The 19,947-nt window shown below is 41.2% G+C and overlaps 1 protein-coding gene and 1 long non-coding RNA gene across 2 annotated transcripts in view; one reads left to right on the forward strand and one right to left on the reverse strand.

Moving 5' to 3' along the window:
• Window positions 1-19,947, forward strand: part of MYOM2 (myomesin 2) — a 77,541-nt gene that overhangs the window by 37,847 nt on the left and 19,747 nt on the right. The window contains exons 13-24 of the mRNA XM_083431898.1: window positions 1,308-1,479; window positions 2,939-3,122; window positions 6,171-6,345; window positions 7,533-7,654; window positions 8,354-8,545; window positions 9,202-9,324; window positions 12,145-12,323; window positions 12,930-13,044; window positions 13,566-13,722; window positions 13,818-13,924; window positions 16,847-16,891; window positions 17,396-17,532. Of these exons, the coding sequence (XP_083288024.1) occupies window positions 1,308-1,479; window positions 2,939-3,122; window positions 6,171-6,345; window positions 7,533-7,654; window positions 8,354-8,545; window positions 9,202-9,324; window positions 12,145-12,323; window positions 12,930-13,044; window positions 13,566-13,722; window positions 13,818-13,924; window positions 16,847-16,891; window positions 17,396-17,532 (1,708 nt within the window). The remainder of the gene's footprint in view (window positions 1-1,307; window positions 1,480-2,938; window positions 3,123-6,170; window positions 6,346-7,532; window positions 7,655-8,353; window positions 8,546-9,201; window positions 9,325-12,144; window positions 12,324-12,929; window positions 13,045-13,565; window positions 13,723-13,817; window positions 13,925-16,846; window positions 16,892-17,395; window positions 17,533-19,947) is intronic.
• The window catches only part of LOC310673433, a 471,349-nt gene that overhangs the window by 19,267 nt on the left and 432,135 nt on the right, over window positions 1-19,947 (reverse strand). The gene's annotated exons all lie outside the window — the stretch shown is intronic.

Genomic DNA, 19,947 nt, shown 5'->3' on the forward strand with positions numbered 1-19,947 from the left:
TGCTGGTACCTTTCCCGGGAAAATCAGAGGCTCACTATGTCAGGTTCCTATTGGAAGACCGGACAAACATTAGAACATTAGCAGTGGCAAAGTTTTTATCGGTGGTTGCAAGAACCAATGATTCCTATCTTTAAGTCTGAACAAAATGCTTGTTTAACCTGGAGGTAGGCTGTCTGAATTGTGCATTGCTTTGTAACGATTTGTTGGGTCTCTGGACCGTAATAAAGATTGATTGATATGGTCACAATGAGGGGTGTGATATCTTTGCCCAGAAAAACAAGGGGGCAAATGCAGTAGAAATGGGCAAACAGCCTTGCGTGTTTATCCTTTGAGCATTCCATCTGGGTGCTTCAAGGGGCCTGATTCCCTCTGCTGCCCATGACCCTATATTTTGGAAATTCAAAATATGCAATGCACCCTGAGTCGCCTTTCCCCATCTCCATTTCTGTGGATGCAGAGGCATGGAAACAGGAAATGTGATGACGTCACATCTTACCCTTTTCTTATTAGACATTGCAAGAGAAAGATGAGGAAGGATTTACTATTTTTGGCAGCATTCCGTTATCTTCCCTAAATTCTAGTTGCACCCTTCAGGACAAGATAGGGAATGAGGTGGGAACAATATCAGACACTTTTGCTGAGTTACAAGCATGGATTGGGCAAACTAAGGCAGTGTGGGCAGTCACTCTGATCTTTGTCACTTCTCAGTTTTCCCAAATTAGGAAGTCTTAGATTGTTGCCTGTTGGGAATTTGAGGGCAAAGGTGATTGGAGACTCATTTCTCCATTCCTATGCTGCATTTGTCATTGGTTCTCGTTATCATTCCTGGTGGAGAAGATATATTTATTCCGTTACTCTGTGCTTTACCTGTACTGTTTTATACTTAATTGCTGTGATCTTTCAAGCGAATTTTCCTCCTTGCTCATTTTTCAGGGGCGGAAGCTTTTGGGCTCCTGTCTTTGATCAGCTCTGTCTCACATCTGCATAAAGCATGAAGACTTTATCAAGCCATTTAGTACAGCAGATTAAAGTGATTCAAACGTGATCAAAGTAGAACAAAGATCTTGTGAGACGAATACACATGGATTATTTTTTTGTTCCCTCTTCAGATTTTTGTGGTTTTTTTTAACACTGCCTGTGAAAAATCAATCCTTCCCTTTTAATTGGCTTGCTTGGATGTCTTAAAATAGAAATGAGGCAACTTTAATAAACTGTAAAGCTGATACTATAGCCCTTAATAGCCAAGCAATGCACTCTAGTGAGGGAGTTCAGGAAGACAAGCTCTCAAATAAGCGCTGACCTGGGAGGTTAATCTGGCATTTAACACTTACTGAGTTTATTGCTCCTCTAGGCGATGTTAAGATTCCAGGACCTCCCACCAACGTACACGCTTCAGAAACCAGCAAAACATATGTCGTACTCAGCTGGGATCCACCTGTTCCCCGTGGCAAAGAGCCATTATCATATTTCATTGAGAAGGTACTGTGCCGTATAGTTGCATTCAGCTGTAAGGCATTTCATGGCCACATACCCTTTTGTTTCAGATAGTTTCCCTGGTTTCAGCAAGCAAAACAATAGAATTAGCAAACCAGTCTAGGCAAGAGGAAGATGAAAAAGACCAGAAAAATATAATGTTTTGTTACTTTGATTTTTTTTTATCATGGGCAACAGAAAAACACAATGCATTCAAAATAAAGTGCTCTTCCAGGGCTTGGTTGGCCTGGTCTAGACTGAGAACAAGTGAGAGTTGTATTTGATGCACCACCGAGAAACAGTGAAACCTTCCTGTTAAAAAGAGTTTGTGAGGATGGAAAGTGCATTGACACTAACCACTTGCCCTGAGTCTTTCTGCTTCCCAAAGGAAAATTTGCCAATTCCTTTTCTTGGCAAGGTTTGGTGCCTGCTTTCCTATTTTCAGTGAACATAAAGGTAAAGGGACCCCTGACCATTAGGTCCAGTCGTGACCGACTCTGGGGTTGCGGCGTTCATCTCTCTTTATTGGCCGAGGGAGCCAGCGTACAGCTTCTGTGTCATGTGGCCAGCATGACTAAGCTGCTTCTGGCAAACCAGAGCAGAACATGGAAATGCCGTTTACCTTCCTGCCAGAGCGGTACCTATTTATCTACTTGCACTTTGATGTCCTTTTGAACTGCCAGGTTGGCAGGAGCAGGGACCGAGCAACGGGAGCTCACCCCGTCACGGGATTTGAACTGCCGACCTTCTGATTGGCAAGTTGTAGGCTCTGTGGTTTAACCCACAGCGCCACCCGTGCCCCTTTTTTCAGTGAACATACTCAGGAGAAAAGAGGATCCCCTAATGGCACAATACTAAGCGCAATAGGAAAAAAACCAGTTCAGGTGACTAGCAACGCAAGCTTTTATATATGTTTACTCAGAAGTAATCTCTATTGAGTTCAGTGGGGCTTACTTCAAGGGATGTGCATAAACCTACTTAATTCTTAATAATCACAAGGACAGTAAAACAGTAGCAATACCACCGTTATCAGGACTGAGCAATGCTCACAAAGTAGTTCATTCTCGGATTGCTGCAAACAATTTCCAGACTCTGGGAAACAATAATCCTGTTTGAGGAACATCTGTTTTAAGATGATTATTATTATTCACACACATACACACACACGCATGCACACGCAAACAAAATCTCTCTGCTTTTATAATTCCCTTATTGATGACAGACTTCAAACAGACAAGCTCCTGCAAGGTAAAAGAAAAGGCTCACGTTACATTCTATTTGGCATGAATCCATGCTTAGTGATCCCATATATTAGACAGATAACGAACGGGATAGTTGGCAGCTGACTATCTGGAAACAATAAGGATTTGTGCTGACGGTTTAGTGATCTAAGCATTTCAAGGACCTTTTTCTACAACCTTTACAAAGTAGTGATAATCACACTCATTTATTTATTTTCGAATAGTCTGTGGTTGGCAGTGGAAGCTGGCAGAGGGTCAACGCTCAAGTGGCTGTGAGATCTCCCCGCTATGCAGTGTTTGACCTTGCTGAAGGGAAATCATATGTTTTCCGAGTTTTGTCAGCAAACAAGCATGGGATCAGCGATCCTTCTGAAATAACACCTCCTATTCAAGCACAAGAGGCCATTGGTAAGTCGGTTTTAAAACGTTAACAAAAAGTGATATTGGGGTGCTGTTGGCACTGAAAAGTAGAATGTTCTGCTAGCAAGTTCAAGACTGTGCATACCATGTATATGGCAAAATTTAAAAGGTGATTGTGAATCCTGTGAGGCAACTCATCATTCTCCCAACCAAAATCCATAGTCATGCCCATGGACCGGATATTGCCTAGCAACTAGAGCTCTTCAAATTATATTCTTCTGATAAGGCATAGAAATTGAGGTCTGACTTCTTTCTTATAGTAACACACACACACACACACACACACACACACACACACAGAGAGAGAGAGAGAGAGAGAGAGAGAGAGAGAGAGAGAGATGTCTATCTCACCTTTCTACCTTTTTAAGAGGAGTTATATGACAATTTAATCAGCATTGCTGTTTAGCATTTGTATATTTGTATCGGTGTTTCTGTCTACCAAACTAGAGTAAATTTGTTGTAATGCTAGTGGGGCAGGATTCAGCTACAGTTAAGCACAGTTAAAGTTTCAAGCGAGAAGAAATAAACACATGATTTACGATGAGTGAATTCTGCTTATCTCTATTTCCAACCAAGTCAGGAGAACAGTATGATGTTGTGGTTTTAACTATGGTTTTCTTATTGAATCTTTGTTTTATTCAGGCAGTGTTAGCTATCTTGTGCTCCTGATTGCAGGAAGTGCCAGATATAAAAAAATAACAAATGCATAAACATGAGAAAACTCCTAAATTTTGCATCCAACACAGCCTTTATGGGATGAAAACACATTCTCACAATGCGGCTTAGGGTCTGTGGGTCAAGCGAAGGCAGCTTCAGTGATGGTTGAGACAGCAGATTGGCACCAGATTGATGGGAGCTACTACTCAGGAGGCGGAACCTGTTGCCATGGTGCAGCTCCTTTCCTCTCAGTCTTCCCCATGTAGAAGCAGAGCCACCTTCCCTTCACGCTCAAAACAGTAGACAAATGTTTCAAATTTTCCCATAAATATATATGCCTAGTTGGTGTGTGCCAGTCATCGGATACATGCATCATCCTGTGCATGTAATCTCTTAGTTAAAGGTAAAGGTAAAGGTTTGTTGTTTAGTCGTTCAGTCGTGTCCGACTCTTCGTGACCCCATGGACCAGAGCACGCCAGGCACCCCTGTCTTCCACTGCCACCCGCAGTTTGGTCAGATTCATGTTTGTAGCTTCGAGAACACTGTCTAACCATCTTGTCCTCTGTCGTCCCCTTCTCCTTGTGCCCTCAATCTTTCCCAACATCAGGGTCTTTTCCAGTGAGTCTTCTCTTCTCATGAGGTGGCCAAAGTATTGGAGCCTCACGATCAGCTTCACGATCTGTCCTTCCAGTGAGCACTCAGGGCTGATTTCCTTAAGAATGGATGCGTTTGATCTTCTTGCAGTCCATGGGACTCTCAAGAGTCTCCTCCAGCACCATAATTCAAAAGCGTCAATTCTTCGGCGATCAGCCTTCTTTATGGTCCAGCTCTCACTTCCATACATCACTACTGGGAAAACCATAGCTTTTACTATACGGACCTTAAGGTAAAGGGACCCTTGACCATTAGGTCCAGTAGTGGACGACTCTGGGGTTGTGGCACTCATCTCGCTATATTGGGCAAGGGAGCTGGCGAACAGCTTCTGGGTCATGTGGCCAGCATGACTAAGCCGCTTCTGGCGAACCAGAGCAGCACACATTTACCTTCCCACGAGAGCGGTACCTATTTATCTACTTGCACTTCATGATTTCGAACTGCTAGGTTGGCAGGAGCAGGGACCGAGCAACAGGAGCTCACCCTATCGTGGGGATTCGAACCACTGACCTTCTAATTGGCAAGCCCTAGGCTTTGTGGTTTAACCCACAGCACCACCCACGTCCACTCTCTTAGTTTCTCAGATAAAGCAATTGTCCATATATTCTGTTTCCATTGTGTGATGTGTAGGGGATCAAATCATTTCCCATTTTGATACAAGCAATTGTGCCACAACCAAAAGAAAAGTGATAAGTTCCTTGTGTCATAATTTAAGTTGGGTATCTTTGAAGTTTGTTAATAAACCTAGGTATGGATTACATTGTACATCCTGTTTTGAGATTTTGCTTATTTCTCTAAATACCTTTCCCCGTGAATAACTTTAAAGGTCACATTTACATGCTATATGCCTTTGAGACGTACCTGGTTTTTTTGATCTTGGAAGTTCCTGGGCCAATTGATTGCTCAGGAGCCAAGATGTTCTTCTGCAAATGAGTTTCCCATTTTAAAAAGTTCTAGTGAAGTACAGCAATCAAAGATAATTCCATTGGGGTTAGGGGTTTATAGTAATCAACTTCTGAGCATTTGTCAACAGTGGCTGCTGGGTTTGATCACCCACTCTGATTAGCAAAGACTGCATAGGCACAAAATTAGCATGTAAACACAACATAGGTCACTTCCAGACAGCCTGTTTATTGAGCATTTATCCGAATTTGCTCATGGAGAGATTAGACTACACAGGCTACTTAATGAACATTCATCCTGATTCTTTTTGTAGGAAATTAGACCTCAGTTTGTCAAGCAAGTGCTACCCTATACTATTCAGTGCATTTCCCCATTACTTTCCTTACTGCAAAAAGTCTAACATTTTGGGGAAGCAGGTTTGTTTTGAAAGATCACTAGATCTTCTTTAATTGTGCAGCCTGAATTTCCTGGCATGTGATTGAATCCCATCCAAAATAGAGAGTCTGTAAGCATCCATAGCCTCATTTTGAATTCCAAGAACAGTACAAATTTCAGGACAAAGAATCTCTCTTTGGAAGCTGAGAGGGTATCTTGAACGCATTATTTCCAGACATTGGCATCATCACACTTTCCCATTAAAATTGCTAGGACTGAAAAGTGCTTAGCTTTGGGCTGTATTGCATTGGTATTGTGCTGGTTCAGCAACTGGGATATTGTGTGCTAAGTAGTTATTTGTTGGTGTACCAAGAGCTGGCGAGTAAGCTGGCTATATGTTGATATGCAAATAAGTTACAAACGAAACCTTCTCTTCTTGTGGCACAGTTGTTCCTTCTGCTCCGGGACGTATAGTGGCAACAAGAAACACAAAAACCTCTGTTGTTGTCCAGTGGGACAAGCCAAAACATGAAGAAGACCTGTTTGGCTACTACATTGACTGTTCTGTGGCAGGATCGAATCACTGGGAACCTTGTAACCATAAGCCCATAGGCTATAACAGGTAAAGGGAATTGTGATGATTTGATTTATTACCTTTCTTTTCCCTTTTTTAAAAAATCTGCCCTTTGGTCAAACAACTTCAGAGCCTTACATGAATTTTGGATGGACATTGACTAGGTTCAGAGCTTCTTAGCTTCAGCTACCTTCAAATTACAGTGGTTAAGTACTTAATTCGTTCCGGAGGTCTGCTCTTAACCTGAAACTGTTCTTAACTTGAAGCACCACTTTAGCTAATGGGGTCTCCCGCTGCTGCCGTGCTGCCGGAGTACGATTTCTGTTCTCATCCTGAAGCAAAGTTCTTAACCCAAGGTACTATTTCTGGGTTAGTGGAGTATGTAACCTGAAGCGTATGTAACCCAAGGTACCACTGTATTCTCTAGATACCAAACTCTTCATTTCCCCATTAATTTGATGCTTAATAAGATAAGTGCTTTTTCTGGTAGTACTCAAGCACCATTTTTCAAGAAGAAAAGCACTGAATATACCACACAAGTGGTTATTGTTGTAATTATTGTTACTTAACTGCATTTATTGCCTCCTTTTAACCATTAGGCCCTAGGGCATATAATATAAATACATCAAGTGCCAAAAGCAAAGAGATCTGTCTTTGGCATATGATGGAAACTTTGGAATGAAGGTGCCAAATGCATCATGTGAGGATGGGAATTCCACAATTTAAGGGCTGCCACAGAGAATGCCCTCTTCTGGTCCACCGGCCCCTGAACCTCTGAGGGCACAGGAACTATGAAGAGCGCTAGAATCAAATGTGTACATCTTTCCCAACTCGTTTGAAGGGAGATGTTGCAGAAATTATATTCAACAATGCATCAAATTTGCTCACATAGAACATAGTTTTGATGAGAGCCAGTGTGGTGTGGTGGTTAAGAGAAGTAGACTAATAATCTGGTGAACTGGGTTCACGTCTCCGCTCCTCCACATGCAGCTGCTGGGTGACCTTGGGCCAGTCACACTTCTTTGAAGTCTCTCAGCCCCACTCACCTCACAGAGTGTTTTTTTGTGGGGGAGGAAAGGAAAGGAGAATGGTAGCCGCTTTGAGACTCCTTCGGGTAGTGATAAAGTGGGATATCAGATCCAAATATAGGTCAGGAATTCTCATTATGTAATATAGTCCACGTATACATCTTTCCATTCAATTCCTGTAACAGCCTCCATTCCGATTTCTTTCAGATTTGCTGTGCATGGCTTAGCAACAGGAGAGAAATACATCTTTCGTGTGAAGGCTGCAAATGCAGTGGGAATGAGTGAAAATTCTCAGGAGTCTGAACCTATAACAGTACAAGCAGCCCTCAGTAAGTGATGTTTTGTAATGATCCAGATTCAGTAACAGCAACAAAATCACACTGAGAACTCTTTTGTACTCACAAGTGTCACAGGGCTGGCATATGTGTTACCTGATCCAAGCGGTGAGCCACCTCCCTGCAGTGACTCTGTCATGTGCTGTATAACATGTAGCACACTGCTTCGTGTCCCAATAGCATGGGACTGTTTCACATTATCAGAAGTTTCCATTTGAGGAATGGCATGGCACATTCCAGTAGGATGTGGGGAGTCACTGCAATATAGGACAACCCTTGTTAGCTTGGCTCATTAAAGGAATTTAGTTGCTCAAGAAGAAGGGTAGGAACTTAAAATAGGTTCTGAACAATCTAATCTTTGGGGTCTTTAGGACATTAGGAAGATGATTAACCTAGCTGTTTTATGTTAATGCTGTCGCAAGGAAACATGGAAGATGGGCTGATGGGAAATAATGCCTTAGTTAAGCCTTTCTTTACCTATAATGTGTTTAAGGTAGACCCCAATGAGCGCTATGAGACTTGCTTCTGAGTAGACATGCATAGGATTATGTATATTCTTAAATTTGTTAGCTGAGTCTGAAACCATTATTTCACCATAACGCAACTGATAGGTAGAAAAGAAGCAATTTGGTATTATGCGAGATGTTCAATTTGGACATTGTTATAATATTTCATGTGCTTGATTTCTTTAAGCCTGCCCCTCCTTTCCTTATGGTCTCACACTTCTCAACTGTGATGGCCACTCAATGACCATTGGCTGGAAGCTTCCACGATTCAGTGGTGGGTCAAATATTCTGGGTTATTACATAGACAAACGAGAGCTACATCATCACAACTGGCATGAAGTCAACTCTTCTCTTATTAAAGAGAGGATTTATACGGTCAGTATTGCTTTCAAACTTTGGTATTTAGACTTAATATCACTTTATTTTTAAGATGTAATTCTGGCTGTGATGAAACCATACAAATTAGGGGGGACAGATAGTCTTAACCAATGCCTAAACAACCACTCACGGTTTTGTATTTAAATAAAGTTGTGGCCAAAATTATGCCAAAAACCTTAAACAAAAATTAAGTGTGCATTGTGAGTTATTTGGGGGGTGGCTTGGGGACCTCGACACACAATTGGCCAGCATGTTTGAGCTGTGGTTGATTTCTAGCTACATCTTACTGTTACTTGTTGCTGTTCGATGAATGATTCTGGAAGGTAGCTTATTTCATCTGTTATCTATTGCCAACAAAATCTCATGTTATAAAAAGACAACCATTAAAAGTCCCACAGGACAGTTTCCCATTAGAAATTTTATTTTAAACAGACCAGCCATTGCTTCTCTTTTGGAACCTGTCCATATTTAAATAGCTAAAGGGCTCTCCTCCCTATTTTTTCTTTTTAAATTAACTTGGTTATTTAGATTAAAGCAGTACGGAAGTTAACTCCCAATAAATGAGAAGATTTTGAATGTCTTACTTCTGTTAAGAAGGTCATGTGAATATTACCCACGTTAAATTTGTTTTTAATGTCAACTGTTCTGCAAAGGTAGAGGATTTGACAGAAAACGCCTACTATGAATTCAAAATTGCTGCCGCAAATATCGCTGGCATAGGGCAGGCATCTGAACCCAGCGAGCATTTCAAATGTGAGGCTTGGACAATGCCAGAACCTGGTAAGTAGTTTGGCCATTCATAAAGGGAATGCGTTTTTGAAAATGAGTGACAGTTCAAACGTTATCACTTGACAATGGCAGTCGTAATTTAATATGTTTGAGTTTTAAGCACAGTACTCCAGTTTGTCATAAGAAAAGGTTTTCATAGTTTATCAGGGGAAAGCAACACCAGGCCTGTGGGCTGCTAACAGCCAATCATGACTCCATTCCCTTCCAGGCATGCCAGATTTTGCCCCACATTGAGGGTGCCTGGTGTGTGGGTGGGTGTGATGTCACGCTTGCCACATGCATGGCATCACATGGTGACACACAGCCCAACATGGCACACACGTGATGTCACATGGCGTGAGGGGCCCCGTCAGAGCCTCCAGTGGCTGCGTTGAGCCCCATCAGGCTTAGGGGTGCTATGTGACATCACACATGCGACACCATAGGGCACCCGACTGGGCACCCACTGTGAAACTTTTGTGGGTGCCTTGGCACCCAGGGTCCCCTAGAGATGGCACATATGTCCCCTTCCATTTGGTGAATCAACTGTGGTTAGTTCATCAGTGGAGAGAATATTGTCAGAAGTGTGCTCAATAACTGGTGGGTGAGCGACCTTAATCTTTCTTTAGATGAACTCAGAAATGATATGCAATCTTTTTTTAAAAAAATCAATCAATTAAAAGATCTCAGTTTGTTTCTCAAAGTCAATCTGAGGACTTGGAAAAATGCCCGCATACTATCCCTGTCAGTCCTCCCCCCCCCAAAAAAAAAGCCTTCTTATCCACTGAAACACCATTACTCCTTCCCTTATTTGTCAAATAGTGAGGGAAGCAGCAACAATGGCGGCATGCAAGGAGTCATTCCAAGGTTTCCTTTCTCTCCCCATCTATATTCCTCTGACACTTGGGCTAACAGAGCATCAGGGCCCAAGTGCTCAGGAAAATGATCATTCTGCCAAGGGTTTCTGCATTTGCAACAAAAACAACAAAAGTATTCAAAAAATGACCCAAATTTTCCTATCTCCACTCCTGGAAACTTTCCAAGTTCTTCCAAGGTGAGCTTCAGATAGCTTGCCCAGCTCTCTAATTAATCAAAGCAAACAGAAGCTTCTAGGTAATGTTGTTTGTCTGTTTCATTTGAAGGGAATACGTCTTCAGCCTCAAGCTTTTGATCATAAATAGATTCCAATCTCAAGAAAGTGACTATAATCACGCTGAGAGAAAAAGGGAATCACTATTTACTTCTTTGAGTCCTTTCTATAACCTTCCACTTTGGATTATTGCCTCTGCACATGTTTGCAGAATTTCAGGCTAGTCTCTTAGTCTTTAATAGACGCATCTAGAAGTAGGGAAATGATGGGCTTGTCCTGCATTATTTGAATAAAGCAGTTTGAATTACGTTGGGAAATTGTGGCACAAACCTGCTGCGCTTCTTTTTATATGAGAGTATTTTCATATTTGGGTATATAAATATTAATGTGGTAAGCTGCGTTGCACTGGAACTCTCAATGACAGCTATAGAAAAATAAATCATGAAGTAAAGATTCAGCCTCTCAACATAGAAAGACATGAATAAGGCACCTGCTTATAGCTGGATTCGAGGGAAATATCATTACATTCCTTGAATTTTTCTCTAGCCTTCCACTTCATGCCTTTTTGTTGTTGTTCCATTACCATGAAAAGTACTTCCTCACAAAACACAAGCAGATTGATACAAACCCTTTGCAATAGAAATTCAAACACTACTTGCTGCCTTGAAGGACTTCAGTGGCGAATACTAGTTTCCATTTTGTGCATGCTATTCATGTGGAAACAGTAAAATCAATATAAGTGTTAATGAAATCATTTGTATTCGGTGACAAAGTTAGTTCTAAACTCAGTGGAGCAGGTTGGCACATCAGAACAGTAATAAATTAAAACTGTATTTAAAGGAAGCATTTGTGCATCCACACACACACACAAAATACTGTTTGAACACATGGAATCTCCCATTGAAATGCCTCTTACCTCAGATTGAAACTACTAAATTCCATTTAGCAATCTATGCTCTTGAATTCTAATGTATCACTCTTGTACAGGAAAACAGGGGATGAACCTGTTTGCGAGGTGGTAATTAGGACTGGACTGACATTTCTCAGAAAAGAGTTTTCTGAGAAATGTTTGGAAAATGCTCTTCTTTTCAGCTCCTCCTGAACAGTCAGGAAATTTCAGGTTCCCCCCTAGAGAACATTCAATGAAATGGCCTCTCCAGTTTTGCCATCTGTGGATTTTGGCTGAACTGTGGATCCAATTCTGACATAATTTAATATTGTTGAAGGAAGCAATGGGCTTTGTTCCTACTTCTTCCAAGCCTGCTCTTTTAACTTGTTGCTGAGAGAATTTTTTTTCTTCCAATTTTCAGTTCACAACATTTCCACATTCATTTGTGATTCTTTTTTTTTAAAGCCCCCATGAAATTTCAGCAGCATGCTAGTGCAAATTTCTCTCAATAGACACATTTGTATGTAATTTTATTTCTTTATAAAATTATTTGTATACTACTATATCATTAAGAATATGTCAAAGCAGTTTACAGCAATAGAAACAAAACCAACAAAAAAAACCTATTAAAGAGTGAAAAATAGACATCAACTAACCATTGTGGATATACAAATTTTTGCAAAGCAATTCACCCTAATATAATACATTCCAGTATGTTATTTTCACCAATGTATGCATTTTTATGCATACGTTAAAAAGTGCTATTGAGTGAAGTTTGCCTTTAAATGTGAACTGAACTGACTTTCTCCCTCATTTCTCTTCTTGACATCCATTTATGATCCATCTTCTTTAGGCCCTCCCTACGATCTTACGTTTTGTGAGGTTAGGGATACATCCCTTGTGATTCTCTGGAAAGCACCTGTTTACATTGGCAGCAGCCCTGTTAGTGGATATTTTGTGGACTACAAGGAGGAGGAAGGAGAAGAATGGTTCACATTCAACGAGAAGCCAACATCACACCGTTATCAAAAGGTAGAAAATCTTAGACTTGGAAGGGACCCCCGGGTCATCTAGTCCAACCCCCTGCAATGCAGGAATCTCAACTAAAGCGTCCATGACAGATGGCCATCCAACCTCTGCTTAAACACCTCCAAGGAAGGAGAGTAAAGGTAAAGGTAAAGGGACCCCTGACCATTAGGTCCAGTCGTGGCTGACTCTAGGGTTGCAGCACTCATCTCGCTTTATTGGCCGAGGGAGCCGGCGTACAGCTTCCGGGTCATGTGGCCAGCATGACTAAGGCACTTCTGGCAAACCAGAGCAGCACACGGAAATACCATTTATCTTCCTGCCGGAGCGGTACCTATTTATCTACTTGCACTTTGACATGCTTTCGAACTGCTAGGTTGGCAGGAGCAGGGACCAAGCAACAGGAGCTCACCCCGTTGCAGGGATTCGAACTGCTGACCTTCTGATCGGCAAGTCCTAGGCTCTGTGGTTTAACCCACAGCGCCACCCGCGTCCCTTAGGAAGGAGAGTACTTGGAAGTTATTTGCTGTAGTATTTGGAATGTTGTCACTTCTAATTTACCCCCATCTTGCTGTTAGTTGAAAGCACTTCATTGTCTGTATTTTTTTTAAGGTCACCGAATTACATGAGGGCAGATCTTACGTATTTCGAATTCGTCCAGTGAATGATGCTGGTGTAGGCAAGGCCTCGGATGTTTCTGAAGCTGTGCTGGTCCAGGCTAGACCAGGTACGAAGACATGATATTGACCACTATACTTCTAAAATGCCCAAATATGTACAACGTGGTGTAACTTTTTAAACTCTGGAAGTGCTAGATGTATTTATTTTGCTATCTGACCATAAAGCCAAAGGGTTGAGACCCAAAGAGGTCAAAGTGCACCCCTAAAGCCATTTTTGCTTTTTGCTGAAGCCCTGAGTTTTATGTTGGTTTCTACTTTCATGTAGAAACCGCCTCCCAATTCTAACCCTGTCCTCTTTCTGAAACTTCACTGTGTGAAAATGCTAGATGGTATAGTAATATCTCTGCAATGGCCCCATTTCCCCACTGTTGCAAGCTCTTAAAATAAACTTGCTTGCTCTCTCTGTTTGTAAGCTGCTTCTTCCCTCTGGCTTCAGCAGCAAATTGAACTAATTAAAGGAACATTCCAGACTTTAAGACTCTCTTAATTGAATCAACATTCACCCCGCCATACAGAACCCATACATCCCCTTAATAATTACATTTCTCATGGCAATCATATATTGCAGACACTAAGGAAATCACTGCAGGTGTGGATGAAGAAGGCAATATTTACCTTGCCTTTGACTGCAAAGAAATTTCAGATGCTTCTCATTTTGCTTGGAGTAAATTCTATGAAGAGATAGAAGATCATGAGAAATATAAAGTTGAAACAGTTGGAGAACAGTAAGTTCTACAGTTGTTTTAAAGAAGTCTTTGAAAATCAGGATACTTTTAGCAAATAAGTAGTGACCCGTCTTTTTTTGTACTTTATTTTTTAGTTCTAAACTTTATTTTATGAAACCTGACAAGGATGATTTGGGAACCTATGCTGTTGCTGTTAGCGATACTGATGGTATTTCATCCAGTTTTATTATGGATGAAGAAGGTAAGAAAATAATCTTGTATTCTTTAAAGGGCATGGCAGAGTTATATAAAGCTAAACAGGGAACTTTATTAACCCCCAAATCAAATGTATGCATCTCACCCTTCATTGTTTCTATGCCAAAGACGACATGAAGCTATTAAATTTTTTAAGGAAAGACATTTTTTCAAATTTTCAGATTCTAGAATTTGGCTTTTTTAAAAACAACAACAAGAAGAAATGTTTGATATAATTAAATACTGCTTAAGCAATAGAAAAGTCAATAGAGATGTATAATTTTCCAGCTCTACTACTACTTTGATTGTTAATTATTTGACTTGATGGTCACTTGGTACACTAAGGTTTCCAAGCGACTTACAACATATTAAAAAACATAAATCTAAATACATTATATCATAAAAACAGGGGGGGGGGGACTAACCCCATAACAACCACAATAAGCTTGGCAGCACATTAGGAACAAAGCAGCATCTCACATCTCAGTCTTTCAAAAGCCTGGGAAAAAATGATATCCTGAGGCCAAAAAGATGTCAAAAAAGGTAGACCTTGCTTGGGGAGAACACTCCACAGATAGGGTGCCACAACTGAAAAGACCCTTGTCACAACCCTCTGAGCTTCCCTCAGAGAGGGGAGCTTGAAAAGGGCCTCAGAAGATGATCTAAGAGTCCAGTTAGGTTTATCTGTGGAGAGGCATTCTAGAAGATATTGGGGTCCTGAGCCATAAAGAGCTTTATAGATCAAAGCTAGGACTTTGAATTGGGCTCAGAAGCATACAGGTAGCCAGTGTAGTTGTAACCAGATTGGCATTGTATGATCTGTTCACTTTGAACCTCTCAATAGTTGGGTAGCTATATTATGCACTAACTGAAGCTTCCGAACTGTTTTCGAAGCAATAGTTTAACTTGGAGGTTTTCAGAGCATAGATTGCTATCTATGTTATCCCTGTCCAAATAGTTGGGTCACCAGACTAAGCTGGTGGAAGACACTCTGCGCCGTCAAGAGCACCAGTAACTCAAGAGCCACAATACTACAACCATTTACTATTATTATTGTTAGCATCAGATCCAAATCAAAAGTTCAGCCAAGTTCAGTTTATAGCCAACAAACAAAACAAAACAAACAAGCAAACAGATTTTAACAGACAAGCAAAGATGATGAAAACATCATAATAAAACACATGTAATGAAAGACTTGTAACACATAAAACATATCTACACATGTGGCATATGACTCAGGTTGCAAGGCAAGACGCATAGTAATAATAATAATAATTTATATAGGCTTATTTCTGGATACAATTCTAAGGTGCTCAGTCCTTATTGATCATATTACATTTATATCACATTTATCCCACAAGCTCTAGGATTCATGTTTCCCCACAAACTAGGAAATCTTTGAAATGAATGGGCCTTAAAAGGTAAAGGTAAAGGTACCCCTGCCCGTACGGGCCAGTCTTGACAGACTCTAGGGTTGTGCGCCCATCTCACTCAAAGAGGCCAAGGGCCAGCGCTGTCCGAAGAGACTTCCGGGTCACGTGGCCAGCGTGACATCGCTGCTCTGGCGAGCCAGAGCCGCACACGTAAACGCCATTTACCTTCCCGCTAGTAAGCGGTCCCTATTTATCTACTTGCACCCAGGGGTGCTTTCGAACTGCTAGGTTGGCAGGCGCTGCGACCAAACAGTGGGAGCACACCCCGCCGCGGGGATTCGAACTGCCAACCTTTCGATCGGCAAGCCCTAGGCACTGAGGCTTTAACCCACAGCGCCACCCGCGTACGTAATACATTTTAAAAATGAGATAGAACTATCTGTTGGGTTTCCTTGATGTTTCACTTGCTAATTTTGCCTTTTCTTTGTTATTTGCAAATTTGCACATTGTGCAATTAGTTCCATTTTCTGAGCTCTCATTAGCAATTCTAATGTGTTAAGTAGGGCTAATCTCTGTATCCAGCTATGTAGAACCTAGCCTTTTGCACAATTTCTATGAGGATTTATTGACATTTGCTGTGTATCTTTGTAAACATTTCCTATCCACCAGCTTTCATTCTCTTTTGCAAACGCTGAAAGGAGACCCTTTCAAGAGGAGTCACCAGGGAACAGGGTCAGCTCAGCAGAGAAATGAGAGACGTAGATGTTGGATTAGGGCTGGCCCAAGACAATTTTCATCCTGAGGTGGAACCGCAAATGCCCTTTCTTCATTGTACCCAAAGTGCATCTTAACAAAGGGCAGTCATGCTATTTTGGCACATCTCATAAGCACCCTTCCCTGGCAGTAAATACAACGCTAGTAATTTAAATAACCACCAATCTCTTGCCCTTTCGTGACACTCCAAATCGGCTGCCTAAGGTGGCAGTCTCACTCAGCCCCTGGCCCTGCTTGTTTTAGACATTTTACCTTTTGCTTTTAGTATATTTCATTCTGAACTTAGAAATGTAGAAAGCCATCTTAAACCATGTCAGACCTTTGGTCTATCTAGATCAGTATTCTTGACAATGACAGGCAGCAGAGCTCCAGGGCTGGATAGCTCAGTTGGTAGAGCATGAGACTCTCATCTTAAGGTTGTGAGTTTGAGCCCCACATTGGGCAAAATATTGCAGAGGGTTGGACTAGATGACCCTTGTGGTCCCTTCCGACTCTACAATTCTGCAATAATTCTATAATTTCGGAAAGGGGTCTCCCCAATTCTGTTTTGGAGATGACAGGGATTGAACCTGGGACATTCTGCATGAGGTATACGGCCCTTTTCAAACTCTCTGTCTCTTCTCATATTCTTTCATTTGCAAAAGTTGACTTTTCATAGGTATCTCCTTCACCGAAATGGAAAAAAAAAAGATTATTAGTGCTTTATGGAGTCATATACTGTTCTTAACATTTATTTTGACTGTCAGAATAAATTAAAACATGAAAATTGTCCTTCATTTCAGAGCTTGAACGTCTGATGACACTAAGCCATGAAATCAGAAATCCAAGTAAGTAGGACTTCTGAATCTAATATTCAGTCCCAGAAGGAATATATTTACACTCCGTTGATTGGAGTAAAGTAATGAAAAGTGTTTTTTTTTTTAAATAGAGCAGCTTGCTTATCCTTCTATTAATTAAATGCAAATATTAGTTTCTGTTTAAGAGAGATCTTCTTCACCACTGCAAATGTATTTGGATGAATGGATTCAGCTTGGATATGTCTAATATTTGCTGGATTATGTATTTAAAAGCCCTAAATAGTGCAATAAATATGCACTTCAGCTTGTGCTCTGACTCATGCAAAACCAGCTTTAATACACATCTGTGCAAATACCATGGAGGGGTTCCATTTAGCTTTCATAACATTTCACTTGTTTGTTGCTGAAGACTCTCAAAAGCTTTAAACTGCTGGGACTTATCTTTGGCTAAGTTATTCCAAAGCAGAAAAGAAAGGAAAGGGGAAAAAAAATCCTTCATGTGTTTGCTTTTGTGCTCTGCTCTTTTCCCTCCAGCAATCCCTCTGAAGTCTGAATTAACCTATGAGGTTTTGGACAGAGGCCAAGTTCGTTTCTGGCTTCAGGCTGAGAGCATTTCAGCTGATGCCAGCTATAGATTTGTAATCAATGACAGTGAAGTTGTCAACAGTGATGTAAGTACATGCCTGGGAAGATGTAGTGCCAGATTCTTTGTAGGACGAGTACATAGACCTGGTGAAGGGACTTTTTCTTTCTTTTTTAATGTCATTTCTCCATATGTACAGCTGTGAGATACATACAACCTTATAAACCACGTCACTTGGCAAGTGCCCATTGTTAACAAGTGAGAGAGTCCATTGTGATAAATAAAGAAGATTGATTCAAGAGTAGGGAACTGGATCTAGTGGTGAACCCTATTCATATTTCCCCTACCCCCTATTGGCCAAGTCTGAGGTGTGAATGAAGTCATCTACCTTTCAATCACATGATGTCATGATGATAGCATGATATCAGGTGACCCATTTTTGCCCATGTGGAGATTCAGCTGGTCAGTGGAATCTTCTTCTACTCTTTGGCGATCACTTGTAGCTGAGTAAGATTGTCTTCCATAAAAACGGTTTTAACAGTGAGTCCGTAAGTGACTATGGAGGCCAATTCTGGATCCACATGTCCTTCTACAATGGGGTACATAGGTTTCTGGGTGGGAGTTGATCACAGTGAGGCTTTGCAAAATGTGCCTTCCTCTTAGCACGTTTCTCCCTTTTGTCCTGAGTTTGAGCATCTTCAAAGCCCATGACACCTTTGATAAAGGCTGTTCTCCAATTGGAGCGCTCGCAGGCCAGTGTTTCCCATTTGTCAGTGTTTATACTACATTTTTAAAGATTTGCCTTGAGAGAGTCTTTTAACCTCTTTTATTGACCACCAGCATTATGCTTTCCATTTTAAAGTTCAGAATAGAGCAGTTGCTTTGGAGGACAATAATCAGGCATCCACACAACAATATGAGAAGTAGGCCCCACCTACTTCTGGCTTTATATAATTAGTGACTCAGCAGCCAGCCACATTTTTAGCAAAATTTCTTCCTTGTCAATTTTAGGACAGGCACCCCATTTTATTCTCCCCAGCCTCCATTGCCCTCTGTTTAGAGTATAATGCAAATTTAACATCCCCTGAACAAAGTCCACACCATTTCTGTGGTGTACAGCTTCCAATACACCATTGAAACTGAACAGATTTGTAGTTGTAGTCACAGTAGTAGGAGCATATTAAAACACCAGAGAGAAACACACCTCCTCTCTATTCATCTGTGCCGGGGCGGTTTTATGGTGCAACTAACATAAAAAGCATTCCAAGGCTTTATGCAATAGACAGCAATTCTGTGAACTCTTTCCATTTTTTGTAAACTATTTAGGAGGATTAACTAGTTTATATATAAGGTAAAGGGACCCCTGAGCATTAGGTCCAGTCGTGGCTGACTCTGGGGTTGCAGCGCTCATCTTGCTTTATTGGTCAAGGGAGCTGGCGTACAGCTTCCGGGTCATGTGGCCAGCATGACTAAGCTGCTTCTGGCGAACCAGAGCAGTGCACAGAAACGCCTTTAACCTTCCCGCCGGAGCGGTACCTATTTATCTACTTGCACTTTGACGTGCTTTCGAACTGCTAGGTTGGCAGGAGCAGGGCCCGAGCAATGGGAGCTCACCCTGTTGCGGGGATTCGAACTGCCAACCTTCTGATCGGCAGATCCTAGGCTCTGTGGTTTAAGCCACAGCACCACCCATGTCCCTTTTAGTGTATATATAGACAATTCTAAATGGGAAATGTTCTTTATTTAGAATATTATATTTTGCCTACTTTTTGCTTCCTTATTTAGCAGTAATTTCCAGGGACTATTACTTCTCCCCCTCCTCCTCTTCCTCCCGCTCCATTTCCCCCTCTTCTGCTTTTGGCTATTTCCAGACCTGCGTCATCTCTCCCTCCTTCCCTGCCTTTTGTATTTTTAGCAATGCTACGAAAGCACTGGCATCAGAGCTACTTTTTTTTTCCTTTTTTTGGAACAGTAGTATTATTTCACCTCTTTAATTAGCAAGCCACAGGTGACGTTTGCATTTGGAGATTGATGATATTTTTGTGGAAATTCACATAAAAGCCTCGTATTTATGACTGCCATAAAACCATTGAACTTCATCTCACTGCATAATGGCAATAGCTAGAAACCTAATTATATTCTAAAACCTGCCCAGAGACAGCCACTGCAGCTGCTGATCATGTTCAATAGACCATCATACTAGCAGGAATATAGTTTTGTTCTTGACACTGGCCGAAAATAGATAATTTCCGATGAGGCTCTAATTGGAACAACTTCCTCTGGCCTTTCTTTCAAAGGATTTTATTTTTTGAAATGAAGGAACATAAAAAAGAGGGCTAAATTCATTAGCTCTTCTAGGAGGCAGTTTTAATCCCGCACCCTGTAGATTTTAAAAGGGGAATAATAGATATATTCCAATGAAGTATAAAGAAAAAAGGTTGAATCTTTGTTTCCTTTTGTCTAGTGGAAACACAGTTAAGTTTTCTGTTTTGAATATCGATCT

Source organism: Podarcis tiliguerta (genome assembly GCF_965153285.1).
Source record: "Podarcis tiliguerta genome assembly, chromosome: 3".
NCBI classification, from domain to species: Eukaryota; Metazoa; Chordata; class Lepidosauria; order Squamata; family Lacertidae; genus Podarcis; species Podarcis tiliguerta.